This window comes from Lucilia sericata, unplaced genomic scaffold, assembly GCF_015586225.1.
Source record: "Lucilia sericata isolate MDLA Ls3-8-SP2 unplaced genomic scaffold, ASM1558622v1 Contig001578F_arrow, whole genome shotgun sequence".
NCBI classification, from domain to species: Eukaryota; Metazoa; Arthropoda; class Insecta; order Diptera; family Calliphoridae; genus Lucilia; species Lucilia sericata.
The window spans coordinates 45563-63942 of NW_023995498.1; the positions used below are offsets into that span (position 1 = coordinate 45563).

An 18380-nucleotide genomic window follows, 5' to 3' on the forward strand; every position below is an offset into this window, starting at 1 on the left:
GTCTGTATGTCTGTCTGTCTGTCTGTCTGTCTGTCTGTCTGTCTGTCTGTCTGTCTGTCTGTCTGCCTGTCTGTCTGCCTGTCTGTCTTTCTGTCTGTCTTTCTGTCTGTCTGTATGTCTATCCGTCTGTCTGTCTGTCATAAACGATCGGAAATTCTACAAATATTCTTTATTGAGAAGATACGTTTCGATTTAAAAATAGAAAAAAATCGTATACATGGAACATTTTTCTACAGAATATCAAAATAATTGGATCCTTATTGAAGCCTATGATCATTATATTGTAGGAAACGATATGGATTTATACAAATACACCAGCAAACATATTTTATAACTTAAATAATATCTTAGTAATGTGACAGCAAGGAAAGTCCTAAAAGGATTTATTTAAAAAAAGTTCTATATATCGCCATAAGAACTGCTTTAGAGTTAACTGCTTCAGAGCTTAAGTTACCAACTAGCTACAAAACTGTAATTGTATACATAATTTTAAACTGTTTACTGTCTTAAATTTTAAAAGACATTTCAAACAACCCTCGTAACCACATTCATAAACATACATATTTGTATAAACCATCATTTTGTATTATAATTTGCTATGACCTACAATGAAATTATTATCCTTAGAGAGAAAGACCTAGAAATCTTGGTTAAAACTAAGACTAACGATTACTAATTAGTAAAAATAATACATACATTTATAGCACTCAAGTAGACTGTCCTTTATCTTATTTAAAGTACAAAAATTTTTGACATAATAAGGCTAAAATAATATATGCAATATTTAGTATAGTATTAGAGTACAATTATAACATGTTGGAAAATTTTGATGAGTCAAGCATATGTAATTGTGTAGAATCAACAAAATTATATATGATTTGGTATAAAATAATTCAGACAGTTTATTAAGTTTATGTTTTTTTTATTTTAATCAAAAACTCTTTCTAATACATCTGTTTTGTGTTTTTCTTTTTAGATCATGTACGCGAATTCAGTTGTGGCAAGCTGTACTATCGGACTTTTCATTTGGATGAGGAAAGAGACTCTTTATATGTTGGTTCGATGTAAGTATTTTTCATTAGTAGTAGACAAATTTAATTTAACTGATCCTATTCATCAATATTAATATCTAAAAGATATTTATATGTATGTATATACCCAAAAGTTGGACCGGACAGTCCCGAAATACATACTTTACCTACTACTTACGGTAGGTTAGACCACCGACTACCCAGTTGACAAGTTATTTTAACATGTGGTTTGTCCTACTAGGAAGCTCACGTTAAAACTAAAAGTAGGGAATCAATCAAATATTTTTTATTATCCTAGGTAAATATTTTTTATTATCCTAGGCAGTTTGGAATTGAAAATCAGAGAAATCGCTTCACGATGTCAAAAGTTATGAGTAAAAATTTCAGACTTCCTCGAAAAAATTAAGTTTTTTTCCAAAATCTTATGTAGTTTTCTCAGAAACTACCGAAGATATTTCGATAAATTTTGCCACACGTTAGTTTTTTCTGCCAGAGATCAAGTATGATCAAAATCATAACAAATCATCGAATATATTCCATAGCCCCCATATAAAGATATATATTCCCGTAAAGTAGTTTATCGTTAATAACTCTCTCAAATATATCAGCATCAACACAAAATTTTGTACATGCAAATATAATGTCAACAGAAATCATACTACCAACGTAGCTTTGTACAGGTCCATAATTGGTCATAGCTCCCATATAAGGTCCACTTCCGAAAATCACCCAAACGCAAATATTTCATTGATAACCAAAGCTATTGTGATAAAATTCGAGTTGAATATGTTTTGTGTAAATATAAAACATTCTACCAAATTTTTTCGGATCAGCCCATTATTGGTCATAGCTCCCATATAAGGCCCACTTCCGAAAATCACTTAAACGCACATATTTAATTGTCGAATAAAGGTATCTTGATAAAATTCGACACAAATATGTTTCGTTTATATATGAATCACTCTACGAAATTTTTTTGGATAAGCCCAAAATTAGACATAGCTCCCATAGGCCTACTTCCCAAAAATTACTAAAACTCATATATTTTTTTGAATAATAAAGCTATCGAGATAAAGTACGATTTGAATATGTTTTGTGTGCATATAAATCATTCTACCAATTTTTTTCCGTTTATTTTTTATTTTTCGGATGCATTAACTCTTTGTCGAACTTCTGGGTTAGAGCCAAAATATTGACAGTCTCATTATATGGTTAGATTTGCCTTTTCCCGGTCATTTCCTGAATATGAGAATTATGAAAATTTGATCAATATTCGAATTTCCAGACACAAAGCCACATTGATATGCTTGACTTTAGCTTTCAATCTTTCACACAGCATGTTTGACAGAATCTTATATGTGATGTTAAGGAGACTATACCTCTGAAGTTAGAACATTCGGTCTTGTTTCCTTTTAATGAAGAGGGCACCACAGCAAGATGAGGTTCCAGTTTTCAGGCATTCGATCATTCAACCAAATGTTATCAATGAGTTGATGGATGAGGTCTATTAACCAAAACATTTGCTCCCATAGCTTCGTTAGTCTTAAGTTTGGATACCGATCAAACGATCGAAGGTTTTTACCTCATGATCATTTCATATGTTCAGTATACAAGATGTTTCCTGGAAATAGCTGAACTTAAAGCTTCTGTCTAATAGTTGACCATTTGTAGAATTTTCGTATCTCATTCCTACTTTCCTAACACTCACAACTTACCATCTGGTATCTTGCTTACTTCGTGTTACCACTGATCGCTGATTTTACTAGCGCTTCGGCTCTCTTACACAGTAGTTTTTTCTGAGGAGGTGTTTGTTGCCCTAGTACATACTCCATGTTTACATTGTGGGCCAATATCACCTGAATAAACAGTGCTCTATAGCACTCCTTTTGTCACCTTTAGCTAAGCAACATCTACGTGATCAGTGTTCTATAACACTCCTTTTGTCACCTTTAACTAAGCAACATCCACGTGATCAATCTGGTTCTTGGTTTATTATCATAGGGATGTCCACGTTCCTTTGTGGATAAAACGATGTTGGAATCTTGTACTGCAGATAATCATGTTCTTTATCGTGGCGAAATCTATCAGTCCCATGCGGTTGCCGGTAGTTTTCCTATCAAGGTTGGATTTACGGTCATTGATATATACATATTTGATATTCCTTTCCTATTTCCCAATTTAGAATGTTATCTTGATGAACTTTCCCCATATTAAAGAGATCAACAATCAGTGTAAAAAAGAGATTCTACCAGTACATCTAGTCTGGGGGGACTATAAACAAGTGGTATCAGATGTAACCTCGGCCTTTCCTTGGAATTATTTGACCTGGGCTCGAACGACAGTTTTGGATTCTGTCTTGTTCCGGTTATTGGAGAGGACCCTTCGGGTGAACGTTGTAGCTATGGTTTAAACCTTTTCTTGAAATTATTTGATCTAGGCTCGAATGACAGTTTCTGATTCATTCTTGTTCCGATTATTTTATAGGTCCCTTCGGCTTTATACCCAAACTTGTTGAAGGAGAATGTTGGGTAAAAGACTGATAAACGGTGAAATCTATATTTCGATATAAGTTCGGTGCTGTTGCCATAAAAAGAAAACAGGTACCCCTCAGAGGAATGAATCGCTGGAAGAGACTGTTGGTTAAAAGACTGATACACGGTTAAATCTATATTTCGATATAAGTTCGATGCTGTTGCCATAAAAAGACAACAGGTACCCCTCAGAGGAGTGACTGTTTGGTTAGTCATTGGAAATGAGTTGTAATCCCCATTGATGGCAGTTAAGTTACCCCAAAGTCCAGCTCTACTTGAATTACTTCTTCAGTAAAGTGCTTGCACATGGACCGGCTCAGGGATGGACGGATTCAGGGGCGCGTGGTAGACCGTCTATAGTCTACTCAGTGGATGAAAAAGATCAACGTGAAATTAGGCCGTCATGGCAGGTGTTCACGTTAAACTCTCGACATTCTCCTTGAATTACAATTTCAGGGAAATCTTGTTAAAATAGAATTGATTTAATAATTACCATTTATTTTGTAATCCGTTCTGTACTGTACATTCTCATCTGTTTTATTATAAATTAAAGTTAAAAATTATATTTCATTATAAATTTTTATTTGATTTTTTTCTTCTCTTCCAGGGACCGCATATTTCGCTTAAGCTTAAAAAATATATCATCATCAACATGTGACGTAAGTATTAAAAATTTTCAATATATAATACTATTATAACATAAAATAATTTCCGTTAAAATTCGCGTTTTATGTTATAGTTTTTTATTTTGTTGGTTTTATTTCTTCAATTGTTAACCAACAATCGCATTTATATCATCTGCATAATATGATTTATTCTATTATGCAAAATTGTGAATGTTAAACTTCATTTGAAATTCCCCAGTTATAGTTTTATATGGATTTAAATATTAAAAAAATACATACTTGTATTTAGAATAAAAAATTTAGAATACACAAAAAAAAAATCGGAAAAAATATATGTATGATGTGAACAACAAAAGACTTAAATTAAAAATGCAATAAATCTATATAAATGAAAAACAGCAAGTAGAAAATGCGACAAAAAAACTAAATGAAAAAAAAACATATTTGTTAAAACTCATGTTTTAATAAACATTCGAATGCTTAGTTGCAGATGTGGAAAACCTTTTAAAAATAATGGTTGGCGGATGGAAGGACAATTTGTTGTATTGATTTGATACCAAAAAATAGATCATTTTATAAGTATTTGATTCTTTTAAGTCGATAATGAGTAAAAAGGAAATTTCTTTGTTATCTTTAGTATCGGTTGTTCTTATGGTGGGTACAAATAATTTTGATATGATGATATTCTTTTAATGGGTGGGGTTTTTTTATGAGGACTACAGCCAACGCAAGTATAAAACTTAGTTGTACCACTTTTTATTGTGGTAAGAGTATATTAAACTTAATTATTATCAGTTGACTTGGGGCTAGGTGAAATAATGAACCGATATCAACCATTTTAAATCGCCTTGGTCCCAGGGTTATTACGAGATCATATACCAAATTTCATTGAGTTATCTTCAAAATTGCGACCTGTCGTTTGATTAAAAAGTTTACATGGAAGGGATGACGGACAGAGGGACGGACATATCTAAATCGACTCAGAAAATGATTCTGATTCTGGTATACTTTGAGGTGGGTGTAGGACAAATATTATTATGCGTTACTAAGTGGTGTAGGGTATAAATAGAACCAAATTATATGAAATAATCATTGAACGAGAATCTATAAAAGGGAAATTTTTGGTACTTTTTCTTTTCACAAAAGGTACTTTTTGTATTTTTTATAATATTGAATTGGGGAACATAACATTTTACTATTAAGGTAGAATGTGAATTAGGTTTACATGTACGCAATGATGGACAGATGGACGGATATATCTAAATTGACTCAGAAAATGATTCTAAACCGATTGGTATACGTTGAGGTGGGTGTAGGACCAATATTATTGTGCGTTACAAACATCAGCACAAACCCTTCCTACTAAAGTGGTGTAGAATATAAATAGAACCAAATTATATGAAATAATCATTGAATGAGAATCCATAAAAGGGGAAAATTTTGGTACTTTTTCTTTTTACAAAAGGTACTTTTTTCTAAAATATTGAACTGTGAATTAAGTTTGCATGTATGGAATGATGGACAGATGGACGGATATATCTAAATTGGTACTTTTTGTATTTTCTATAATACTTAACTTGGGAACATAAAATTTAACTTGTAAGGTTAAAGGTGACCTTCAGTATTTATAAGAAAGGCCTGGTTAGTACTTTTTCGTTCTTTAAATGGTACTTTTTTGCATTTTTTTATAAAATGAAACCAAACTATATGAAATTAAACACAGATTCATACACGATACTGATTAAATGAGAATCTGCAGAGGGAGCTATCAAGTCATTTTCTGAAGGGTTGTTTTTTATGGGGGATAGGATCAAATAGGGCCCTATCATTACGAAAATCAGCAGTATCTTTAAGACTTATATAAAACTAAGTTTTGACGATTTTTTAAGTTATACAAGAACATTTAATATATTTATGAACTCAGAAGTCCTATTCGGGGGGTATGGTTATATGGGGCCTATACGAAATAATGGATCGGTTTTACCCATTTTCAATAGACTTCGTCCTTGAAAAATTTAAAATTGCGACCTGTAGAGTGCGCACAAAATTTACAAGGTCATACAGACGGACAGACAGACGGACAGACAGAAAGACAGACAGACGGACAGACAGACAGAAAGACAGACGGACAGACAGACGAACAGACAGACAGACGGACATCGCTACATCTACTTAGAAAGTGATTTTAGAGTGTTACAACATCAGCACAAACGCATAATACCCTCCCCACTATAGTGATGTAGGGTATAAATATTATTTTTTTTTACTAGGACAGTGTAAGTACTGATTGAATGAGAATCTATAACAAGAATGTTCTTTTTACACTTTTTCCTTTTTCAAAAGGTATTTTCAGAATTTTTCTAAATATTGAATATTAAGTGTATGAAAATCCTTACTTCTTGTATATAAAGAAACATTTTACAACGCCTAGCAACACATACATATAGAGTGTGACATGTCCTACTTGTTTTAATGGAAAGTTCGCATTAAATATTAAACATTATCACTCTCCCCCCATAAATCAAAGTTTGTACAGCTCAGCTTTATTTGTGGCAATGCTAAATGTTAAAAAATCGAAGAGAACATACTATTCTAGTATTTAAATATCCAGTATCCAGTGAGTGTGTGAAAAAAATATAATAAATATATGTATGTATATGTGTCCCAGAGGTATGACAATAGATTTATGTCAGTTTTAGTATAAAATGTGGGTAAAAAACCAAATTGCATAAATTTTTAATAAAATTACATCCCAAATGGTACTAAAACACAACTAAAATAGAATAAACAAAAAAAAAAAAACCAACAAAAAATATAAATGCCACAAATCTAAATGAAATCTACCATGTATGCAAAACAAAATGATTTACAAAAAAACTTTTTTAAAATATAAGGAACAATATGAAAAAAAAACACATAAAACTGTAAAATTTTTATTTTCACTTGCATATTTTTTTTTTTAATTCTAAACACTACTGGGCAAAAGAATTAAATTAGAAAAAAGAACCAACAACAATGAGAATTACATAGAAAAATATTAATTTACTTTTTACTCCCACAGCAACTAACTACTACTGTTACTGTTTCACTTCATTTTCATTTGAAATACGGTTAGAAAAGCGCATAAAAATAAAAAATAGCTGAATATACCTGAAAATTTGTTAGTTGTTGTTTTTTCGGTTTTTAGTGGCAAATGAATGAACAAAAAAAGTTTTGATCTCCTGGGGTCAAAAATGTTGAAATAACTAACTGCTGTATAAAAGCGTGGTTTTTAAACGTGTATATGTTTTGTGTTAGATAATACATACAGATTTTTTTCTTTTGGTTTATATAATTTTATAGTATGCTTTTAGGCTGTTTGCATTTTTTATGAAGTCTTTTTTTCTATGTTTTAGTTTATGTTTTTCTTACACATACGACATGTCTAAAAACATTTGTTTAAACAAATCTTTAAATTATACGAATATTTTGTCGTACAGTGTTGAGTAAATAATAAAAACCCTTCTAATGCTAAATGCCGGCATCAATGATCACAGATATGAATCTTCACTGGAAAACCTATGAATGACTTATATCTAAACATCAACCCAGCAAAAAATAAAATAACTTCCAAAGAAGCCGGAATTGATGATCACAGATCGAAACCTTCACTGCAAAAACTATGTGCTTATACAACAACCCAGCAAAAAAAAAAGAACTTCCAAAGAAGTGAAAAGGAAGTAGAATTTACTTCTTTTGAAGTGGTGATGAATGTTACTGCTTTTAAAAGAACTTCGATTTATTTCTGCTATGACTTTTACATGCCATCTGCATTACTTTCATGTCCTACTATTCCACTATTTCTTGTCCGCCAATTTTTACAAATTTATGCCATTTTGGCTATTTAAGTAAGTGGACGTGGCAGCTCTCTGAAATAAAAAATTCTGAGGACTTTAGCTGTTACAGTTTTCTAGATATACAGAGTTTAATATTTAAGTCATAAGAAAGGTGCCACGCCCCCTAATTCTGAATGGCCCATTTTTTGTCAAAAATATTCATATAAACCCTACATCTATTCGTACAAAATTGTTGTAGTAGAACTGTTTTGCTGTTCCAGATATGCAGATTTTAACATTAACTTTATATGGAAGGTATCACGCCCACATTAGCTGGAGAGCCTATTTTTATCCAAAATATTCATATTTAAGCTAAAGTTACTCGTGGGTATGAGATATGGGATATGATATTTTAGTATTTACTTTGTATGGGAGATGCCGCACCCACTATTGCTAGATCAATAATTTTTGTCTAAAATATTTATACTGAAACCAATGTTACTTGTAAAAATTTTTCTTACAGTTGCTATAGTTAGTTAGTTAGTTAGTTAGTTAGTTAGTAGTTAGTTAGTTAGTTAGTTAGTTAGTTAGTTAGTTAGGTAGGTAGGTAGTAGTTAGTTAGTTAGTTAGTCAGTTAGTAGTTAGTTAGTTAGTTAGTTAGTTAGTTAGTTAGTTAGTTAGTTAGTTAGTTAGTAGTTAGTTAGTTAGTTAAGTTAGTTAGTTAGTAGTTAGTTAGTTAGTAGTTAGTTAGTTAGTTAGTTAGTAGTTAGTTAGTTAGTTAGTTAGTTAGTAGTTAGTTAGTTAGTTAGTTAGTTAGTTAGTTAGTTAGTTAGTTAGGTTAGTTAGTTAGTTAGTAGTTAGTTAGTTAGTTAGTTAGTTAGTTAGTTTAGTTAGTTAGTTAGTTAGTTAGTAGTAGTTAGTTAGTTAGTTAGTTAGTTAGTTAGTTAGTAGTTAGTTAGTTAGTTAGTTAGTTAGTTAGTTAGTTAGTTAGTAGTTAGTTAGTTAGTTAGTTAGTTAGTTAGTTAGTTAGTTAGTTAGTTAGTTAGTTAGTTAGTTAGTTAGTTAGTTAGTTAGTTAGTTAGTTAGTAGTTAGTTAGTTAGTTAGTTAGTTAGTTAGTTAGTTAGTTAGTTAGTTAGTTAGTTAGTTAGTTAGTTAGTTAGTTAGTTAGTAGTTAGTTAGTTAGTTAGTTAGTTAGTTAGTTAGTTAGTTAGTTAGTTAGTTAGTTAGTTAGTTAGTTAGTTAGTTAGTAGTTAGTTAGTTAGTTAGTTAGTTAGTTAGTTAGTTAGTTAGTTAGTTAGTTAGTTAGTTAGTTAGTTAGTTAGTTAGTTAGTTAGTAGTTAGTTAGTTAGTAGTTAGTTAGTTAGTAGTTAGTTAGTTAGTTAGTTAGTTAGTTAGTTAGTTAGTTAGTTAGTTAGTTAGTTAGTTAGTTAGTTAGTAGTTAGTTAGTTAGTTAGTTAGTTAGTTAGTTAGTTAGTTAGTTAGTTAGTTAGTTAGTTAGTTAGTAGTTAGTTAGTTAGTTAGTAGTTAGTTAGTAGTTAGTTAGTTAGTTAGTTAGTTAGTTAGTTAGTAGTTAGTTAGTTAGTTAGTTAGTTAGTTAGTTAGTTAGTTAGTTAGTTAGTTAGTTAGTTAGTTAGTTAGTTAGTTAGTTAGTTAGTTAGTTAGTTAGTTAGTTAGTTAGTAGTTAGTTAGTTAGTTAGTTAGTTAGTTAGTTAGTTAGTTAGTTAGTTAGTTAGTTAGTTAGTTAGTTAGTTAGTAGTTAGTTAGTTAGTTAGTTAGTTAGTTAGTTAGTTAGTTAGTTAGTTAGTTAGTTAGTTAGTTAGTTAGTTAGTTAGTTAGTTAGTTAGTTAGTTAGTTAGTAGTTAGTTAGTTAGTTAGTTAGTTAGTTAGTTAGTTAGTTAGTTAGTTAGTTAGTTAGTTAGTTAGTTAGTTAGTTAGTTAGTAGTTAGTTAGTTAGTAGTAGTTAGTTAGTTAGTTAGTTAGTTAGTTAGTTAGTTAGTTAGTTAGTTAGTTAGTTAGTTAGTTAGTTAGTTAGTTAGTTAGTAGTTAGTTAGTTAGTTAGTTAGTTAGTTAGTTAGTTAGTTAGTTAGTTAGTTAGTTAGTAGTTAGTTAGTTAGTAGTTAGTTAGTTAGTTAGTTAGTTAGTTAGTTAGTTAGTTAGTTAGTTAGTTAGTTAGTTAGTTAGTTAGTTAGTTAGTTAGTTAGTAGTTAGTTAGTAGTAGTAGTTAGTTAGTTAGTTAGTTAGTTAGTTAGTTAGTAGTTAGTTAGTTAGTTAGTTAGTTAGTTAGTTAGTTAGTTAGTAGTTAGTAGTTAGTTAGTTAGTTAGTTAGTTAGTTAGTTAGTTAGTTAGTTAGTTAGTTAGTTAGTTAGTTAGTTAGTTAGTTAGTTAGTTAGTTAGTTAGTAGTAGGTAGTTAGTTAGTTAGTTAGTTAGTTAGTTAGTTAGTAGTTAGTTAGTTAGTTGGTTAACCTTTGCTATACTCTAATTCGAAAGAAGTACCTAATATCCTACTTCACTTGTACTCCTCACTGTATACTACACTATTTTTTACAGTTATTTACAACTAAAAAACAAAATCATCTCATTCCTCTAAGGATACATAATTTACTAAGAGGCCAACAAGCAAGCAAAATTTATGTTGAATAAGTTCCTCAAAAAACCCCTCAAAAAATCCTCTACAAGCGCAAATATCTTTTAAGGCTCTTCAGTATTTTTCAGCTATTTTATGTGTTAGCAAGTTGTCAAGGAATCGCATTTCGTTAGTTTGTTTTTCTCTCCAAGCCAAAAACATTTTTTTATATGACGAGACACGGGACTCATAATATGAGCTATTTAAACACTCATGCACATAAGTAAAAGGATTGTTATTTATTCTTAATACTATTACATGTAACAAACACAACAAAAACATTTACACCATCATTATATCTCAGCTAAAGTAGAGAGAATATGTTTAGTGTTCTTTTTTTTGGTACTTGGCATTAACATTATGCCTTTTGGGCATATAGTCGTAAAACTATTTTTTAGGTACTTGTTAAATGGGTTATTTGTTTTCCATTTTCTGGTTACATGGTCCTAATGTATATTGGGTTTGTTATTTTATGATATTTTATTTATTACTGGAATAAGTATTATTGGTATTAATACTAAAAGAAAATATGTCTATTAAGAGACATTTTTGTTTAAATTTAATAAAAGTATAGAAAGTTTGCATTTAGTAGCTATTGAAAATTTCGTAATAATTTGTTATATGTAGGTATGTGTTGCCAGCCGGCCGACCATATGATTCGCTATCTTACTTTTGAACTATTTGGTCATAGTTCTAATATAATTACCGCTCCTGAAAACATCTGAAGAAAAATCTGCAAATACACTTCTCTTTTTAACTTCATCCTGAAAATATTTTCCTCAATTGTTCCTAAACAAATTTTATTTAAAATTTTCCATGACATTTGTTTATTGCTCAATATGTTTAGATTAACTAAATTTAATGTTAACAATAAATCTAAAAGGCGCTAACATAACTTTCACTTTTAATTTTATAAATTATTTTTGAAAAAATTTATATAAAAAATACGAAACATGTACTGACACACTATACATTGTGGCAGCATTGCAAACCTTGCTTAAAGCCCTGCAGTTCGAGGTGGCTGTCGCGTATTTTAATTAACATTTACCTTTATCACTACCTTGACTACCTTGGATAGGTTACATAACTAACTACCAAGTAAAAACTTACATTGAAAACACTTACATTAGCACTTTGACTAATTATTTTGACACGGTGATGATATTGATGGCAGGCTCGCTTACATAGAACTACTTAAATAAGTACTTATAAGTAAGGAGTTATAAAGTTCACACAGAATACGAATGTTAGTTGACTGTCGAACTCACAAGACCACTAAAAAAGACTTATAAGCACGAAATCAAAGAAAACTCAAAATAAAATACTTACGTATCTAATTATATACATACATATGTAAGTCATTATAAGGGTACTTTACAGTGATGGAGGGGGTATGTAATAGTCGTTGAAAAGTAAGTGGTTATGTAAGTACAACTAACTACCGCGTTTATTGCTATGTACTTTCGGTGTTTAAAGTTTCATCTCCCTAGAGCATATAGGGTAAGTAGTAGTGATTGAAAAGTAAGTGATTATGTAAGTACAATTCACTACCGAGTTTATTGCTGGGTACTTTCGGTGTTTAAAGTATCATCTCCCTAGAGTATATAGGGAGAGTGGTAATTAACTTATTCTCTACATGGTTTGGGGTCAATAAAGTGACGCTGGACTTTCTCTCATTAGTACTACGTATCAAGTTATCAGTTGATAACAAACAAGTAGCAAAACCTTTTGAGAATAAGGATACCTTGACATTCACTCCTTATGAAAACTATTGGTATTTGTTAAATTCAACACCACACCTTGTTGCTTGTTATTTGGGCGTTTTGCGTGTGTGTGATGGTGCGGGAACCTTAAGAACATTTTGAATAAAATATGAATTTTGGTTTTACAGTAAAATTTTATGCTCAAATATATTTTCTTTATACCCCATAGAATCCATATGTTTACATTTTATATATACGAGTATGTAAGAATATTATTTCATTTATAAAATTTTGTTGCATTTGTTATTTGGTTTTTTTACCTTGTTTCTCTAACACAACGCCAATTTACACATACATATATATTCATACTTTACATATACATATTAAATACAAATATATATAAATAAAACTCACACCACAAAAACCCAACCACCTTCCCCATTAAGTTGTTGCGTATTTAGATTTACAAATTTTTATTCTAAGTTTTGTTAGAGTTGTTTTTTTTTTCGAACATTTTCACCTGAACATATAGTGGATGTAGCTAAAAATTTATGTTGTAGTGTTTACAGTGTGTGTGGAAATTATTGAAACAAAATTTGGACAAATGAACTAGAGAGAACAGGATTTGCTGTGCTTACCACAGCAAATCAAATCGATTAGATTCAAGTTAGATTGTTTTTAGTTTCTTTATGTTAACATTTTGTTTTCAAAATTCTATGTTCTATTGTAACACTTTAATATACATTTACATACTGTTGTATTTCTGTATTTATGAGTATTTCTTTAACACCAGAAACCAAAATAAGTAAAATAAAGCAGTAGCAAACAAACTTTTCACTTACAAAACCATACACATACGTTACATTACGTGATTTATAAATCAATTTACTTGAAAGCATACGAAGGATGTTTGTTGTTAGTTTATGCGTTCTGCGGTGGCTATAATAATATTAAAACTTTTTTTTCTTTCCCCGCTTACTCCCCTACTCTTCCTTGGTTGACTGAATAAGTGAATATTAAGCCTAACAAGGATGAACACATACATACACATATACACATACACCATTACGTAGCTTAAGATTACAGTGCAGGGGTGTATGTTTATTAATCCTGCTATTAGTTGCTACATAATGTTGCAACTATAACCAAGATATAAAAAAAAACAATTTTCTTCTTCCTTTATTATGAATTTTTTTTTTTCTTTTTTTTATAGAAAATTTTCGTTAAAATTTTCTATTATAGAAAATTTTCGTTAAAATTTTCTATTTATAGAAAATTTTCGTTAAAATTTTCTTTTATAGAAAATTTTCGTTAAAATTTTCCTTTTATAGAAAATTTTCGTTAAAATTTTCTTTTTATAGAAAATTTTCGTTAAAATTTCTTTTATAGAAAATTTTCGTTAAAATTTTCTTTTATAGAAAATTTCGTTAAAATTTTCTTTTATAGAAAATTTTCGTTAAAATTTTCTTTTATAGAAAAATTTTCGTTAAAATTTTCTTTAAAATTTTCTTTTTATAGAAAATTTTCGTTAAAATTTTCTTTTATAGAAAATTTCGTTAAAATTTTCTTTTATAGAAAATTTTCGTTAAAATTTTCTTTTATAGAAAATTTTCGTTAAAATTTTCTTTTTATAGAAAATTTTCGTTAAAATTTTCTTTTTATAGAAAATTTTCGTTAAAATTTTCTTTTATAGAAAATTTTCGTTAAAATTTTCTTTTTATAGAATAGAAAATTTTCGTTAAAATTTTCTTTTTATAGAAAACTTTCGTTAAAATTTTCTTTTTATAGAAAACTTTCGTTAAAATTTTCTTTTTATAGAAAATTTTCGTTAAAATTTTCTTTTTATAGAAAATTTTCGTTAAAATTTTTCTTTTTATAGAAAATTTTCGTTAAAATTTTCTTTTTATAGAAAATTTTCGTTAAATTTTCTTTTCATAGAAAATTATCGTTAAAATTTTCTTTTCATAGAAAATTTTCGTTAAAGTTTTCTTTTTATAGAAAATGTTCGTTAAAGTTTTCTTTTTATAGAAAATTTCGTTCAATTTTCTTTTTATAGAAAATTTTCGTTAAATTTTCTTTTTATAGAAAATTTTCGTTAAATTTTCTTTTTATAGAAAATTTTCGTTGAATTTAATTTTTTATAGAAAATTTTCGTTAAATTTTCTTTTTATAGAAGATTTTCATTAAATTTTCTTTTTATAGAAAATTTTCGTTAAATTTTCTTTTTATAGAAAATTTTCGTTAAATTATCTTTTCATAGAAAATTTTCGTTAAATTATCTTTTCATAGAAAATTTTCGTTAAATTATCTTTTCATAGAAAATTTTTATAGAAGATTTGTCGTTAAATTTTCTTTTCATAGAAAATTTTTATAGAAGATTTTCGTTAAATTTTCTTTTTATAGAAAATTTACGTTAAATTTTCTTTTTGATAGAAAATTTTCGTTAAATTTTCTTTTTGATAGAAAATTTTTGTTAAATTTTCTTTTTATGGAAAATTTTCGTTAACTGTAACAACTTACCTATTAACATACTTTTCAATGACTACTACATATCAAACTGAATATATGGAAGTGGTTTAATAACGTCTTACTAGTAATGTGTTATATAAATACTTTATAAGTCATTAGTTATCTTCTCTGTAAAGCTATAGAATCTGTAAACGTTTTATCATAAGATTTACATTGACTAATTTTTCTAATTACTTGTAAGTAGTTGTAGTAAGAAGTTGCCTCCAGTGATATCACTGTGTTAAAATAATAACTTAAAATGTCCTTTACTTGGTAATGAAAGTTTATGCTGGAAACATATAAATTACATCCGAAAAAAAACTCACTTATTACACTCGTTTGCATAGAGATATTGGTGTAAAAATGTTATATAGCGATCTATAAAAGAACTTATGGTCCAATTATCAGAAAGTCTTTTTCTTGACATTGTTCCTTAAAATCTCCCAATCAATTCACAATGGGCTTTAGGGATGTTATATACGGAATGATATTAGTTGCAAAGTGATTTGATCTATTTTAAGAAATTCGTGCATTCGTGAAGTTATGCTTGCATTCCTGTATGTCAAGATATGGCAATCGGTCTTACCTCGGACTTGCTTCTAAACATTCTGCATTCCTTTGGGCCCTATAAGACTTTTTGAGTGAGATTTATTTCCCGTACATTGACTCGAACAGTTTTGTATTTCAAGTTAAATTCTTCAAGTCCCTGCAATTAAATAGCTCTTTTATTACCAATTATCCCAGAGTGGACTGCTGCCCATATGATGTATAACTTAATATGGGAAGAAATGTCGGTTATGGTTTTTGTACAGGCTGATAATGCCTTTGTTGACCTTTGGCTGCCTGAAAAAATGTTAACCTTTGCTGGCGCTATATTCCATCCAGCCCATCAGTATTAACACGGGATCAATATTAGATATATTTCACTCATGAAATTTAAAGGGTTCGGTCCATAATTGAGCAAAGTCCTCTTCTGAAAACCAACCTGATTTACACATGAATATCGATATATTATAAGGTTTTGGTAGTTGGTATATTATTTATGTATATGGTGGGTATATAGTAGCATCTAAAGCTCTTAGTTGTTATTGTATTATACAGTTTTTTTCCTATATAAAAATGTAGTTTATATAAACTACTAAAAAATCTACTACTTTAAACTGAGCTTTACTAGTGTAAGAGAAAATTTATACATATTAATATTTTTCCTTTTTGCATGTTTTTTATTTATTTATTTATTTTTTTTTTTTTTTTTTTTTTTTTGAAAAAAATCTACATGATTAAATTTTGGTTTTATGTTGTTGTTGGTGTGGAATAACAACTTAGTTTAGAATAGATTCACATGAATAAACCCTCTCTACCCACACCACCAATAACCATACACGTGTAAAGTATGTATGTATGGGTAAAAAAAATTCATAAAAAATTGTTTAAATGTATGAACGTAGTAAAAATTTTGTTTATGTTATTTTCTAAAAAGGTGCAAATTGAATTACTGTTAATCTATTTTACAAACGTGTTTAAAATATTTAATAAATTGAGTTTATTTTAATGGAATTATAGACATTTATGTAGTTATTTAGGTATTAGGTATTAGGGAAAATAATACAAAAAAAAAAAACATGTTATGTTAATAAATATTTATGAATATGGTAAATTGTTTATGAGGAGTGAGTGAAATTACATTAATGGAAGTAATGGTGAAAATTAAAGGAATTGTGTAAGACTTAAGGTAAACAAGTATAAACCAAATATACTGCTGTTATTTCTCGAAACAATTTACTAAAATTTGTAATTACTAAAATTTCATACATAAACTAAAATTTTAAGTTACTGGTCAATGCTAGACTTTATATGAGACCAGTTTTCGAAAATCATTTTAGACTGAACCCTTAAAATATAACCACATATGTATATAGTTTTAAAATATGCCATCGGTTTTTTGTTCGAACGTTTAGGCACAGACCAAAAAAGTTCGTAAAGTTCGCTCCTCTTCATGGAGGTACTAGTGCAAAGGATCTTAGCGTTCAATATTTAGCAAATTAGTTTTCTTGCCGTATTTCCCTAAAATTTAAAAAACTATGTTTGTGAAAGATATAATATGTATATAGAATAACATCGCTCCGAATGACAACGAAAATCTTACACGGTCCAGTCTCTGCAGTCGACAAAATCCGTTTCTCCAAATGTTTATAGCTGTGCCTATATAACTGTGAGTCCAATAAGAGTAAAAATCTTGGACTTCTTTTTGAAGGGAAGGATTCTCCTGCTGCTGCCGGTGGAGTTACTTCAACGTCATTCATTGGAAATGTTTTAAATACTCGAGCATGTGTGCTTACCCCTGGAAGCTCTCTAGTTACTAGTTAGTTAGTTAGTATTTTTAGTTAGTTAGTTAGTTAGTTAGTTAGTTAGTTAGTAGTTAGTTAGTTAGTTAGTTAGTTAGTTAGTTAGTTAGTAGTTAGTTAGTTAGTTAGTTAGTTAGTTAGTTTAGTTAGTTAGTTAGTTAGTAGTTAGTAGTAGTTAGTTAGTTAGTTAGTTAGTTAGTTAGTTAGTTAGTTAGTTAGTTAGTGATTTAGTTAGGTTAGTTAGTTAGTTAGTTAGTTAGTTAGTTAGTTAGTTAGTTAGTTAGTTAGTAGTTAGTTAGTTAGTTAGTTAGTTAGTTAGTTAGTTAGTTAGTTAGTTAGTTAGTTAGTTAGTTAGTTAGTTAGTTAGTTAGTTAGTTAGTTAGTTAGTTAGTTAGTTAGTTAGTTAGTTAGTTAGTTAGTTAGTTAGTTAGTTAGTTAGTTAGTTAGTTAGTTAGTTAGTTAGTTAGTTAGTTAGTTAGTTAGTTAGTTAGTTAGTTAGTTAGTTAGTTAGTTAGTTAGTTAGTTAGTTAGTTAGTAGTAGTTAGTTAGTTAGTTAGTTAGTTAGTTAGTTAGTTAGTTAGTTAGTTAGTTAGTTAGTTAGTTAGTTAGTTAGTTAGTTAGTTAGTTAGTTAGTTAGTAGTTAGTTAGTTAGTTAGTTAGTTAGTTAGTTAGTTAGTTAGTTAGTTAGTTAGTTAGTTAGTTAGTTAGTTAGTTAGTAGTTAGTTAGTTAGTTAGTAGTTAGTAGTTAGTTAGTTAGTTAGTTAGTTAGTTAGTTAGTTAGTAGTTAGTTAGTTAGTTAGTTAGTTAGTTAGTTAGTTAGTTAGTTAGTTAGTTAGTTAGTTTAGTTAGTTAGTTAGTTAGTTAGTTAGTTAGTAGTTAGTTAGTTAGTTAGTTAGTTAGTTAGTTAGTTAGTTAGTTAGTTAGTTAGTTAGTTAGTTAGTTAGTTAGTTAGTTAGTTAGTTAGTTAGTTAGTTAGTGTTAGTTAGTTAGTTAGTTAGTTAGTTAGTAGTTAGTTAGTTAGTTAGGTAGTTAGTTAGTTAGTTAGTTAGTTAGTTAGTTAGTTAGTTAGTTAGTTAGTTAGTTAGTTAGTTAGTTAGTTAGTTAGTTAGTTAGTTAGTTAGTTAGTTCGTTAGTTAGTTAGTTAGTTAGTTTAGTTATTTAGTTAGTTAGTTAGTTAGTTTAGTTAGTTAGTTAGT

General features: G+C 28.9%; 1 protein-coding gene across 1 annotated transcript in view; it reads left to right on the plus strand.

The window, feature by feature from the left end:
- Nucleotides 1–963: 963 nt before the first annotated feature.
- The window catches only part of LOC119612000 (semaphorin-2A), a gene marked incomplete at its 5' end in the record, with an annotated part of 52295 nt that continues 34878 nt past the window's right edge, over nt 964–18380 (plus strand). Inside the window, 2 exons of the mRNA XM_037967706.1 lie at nt 964–1064; nt 4170–4221. Coding sequence (XP_037823634.1) covers nt 964–1064; nt 4170–4221 — 153 coding nt within the window. The remainder of the gene's footprint in view (nt 1065–4169; nt 4222–18380) is intronic.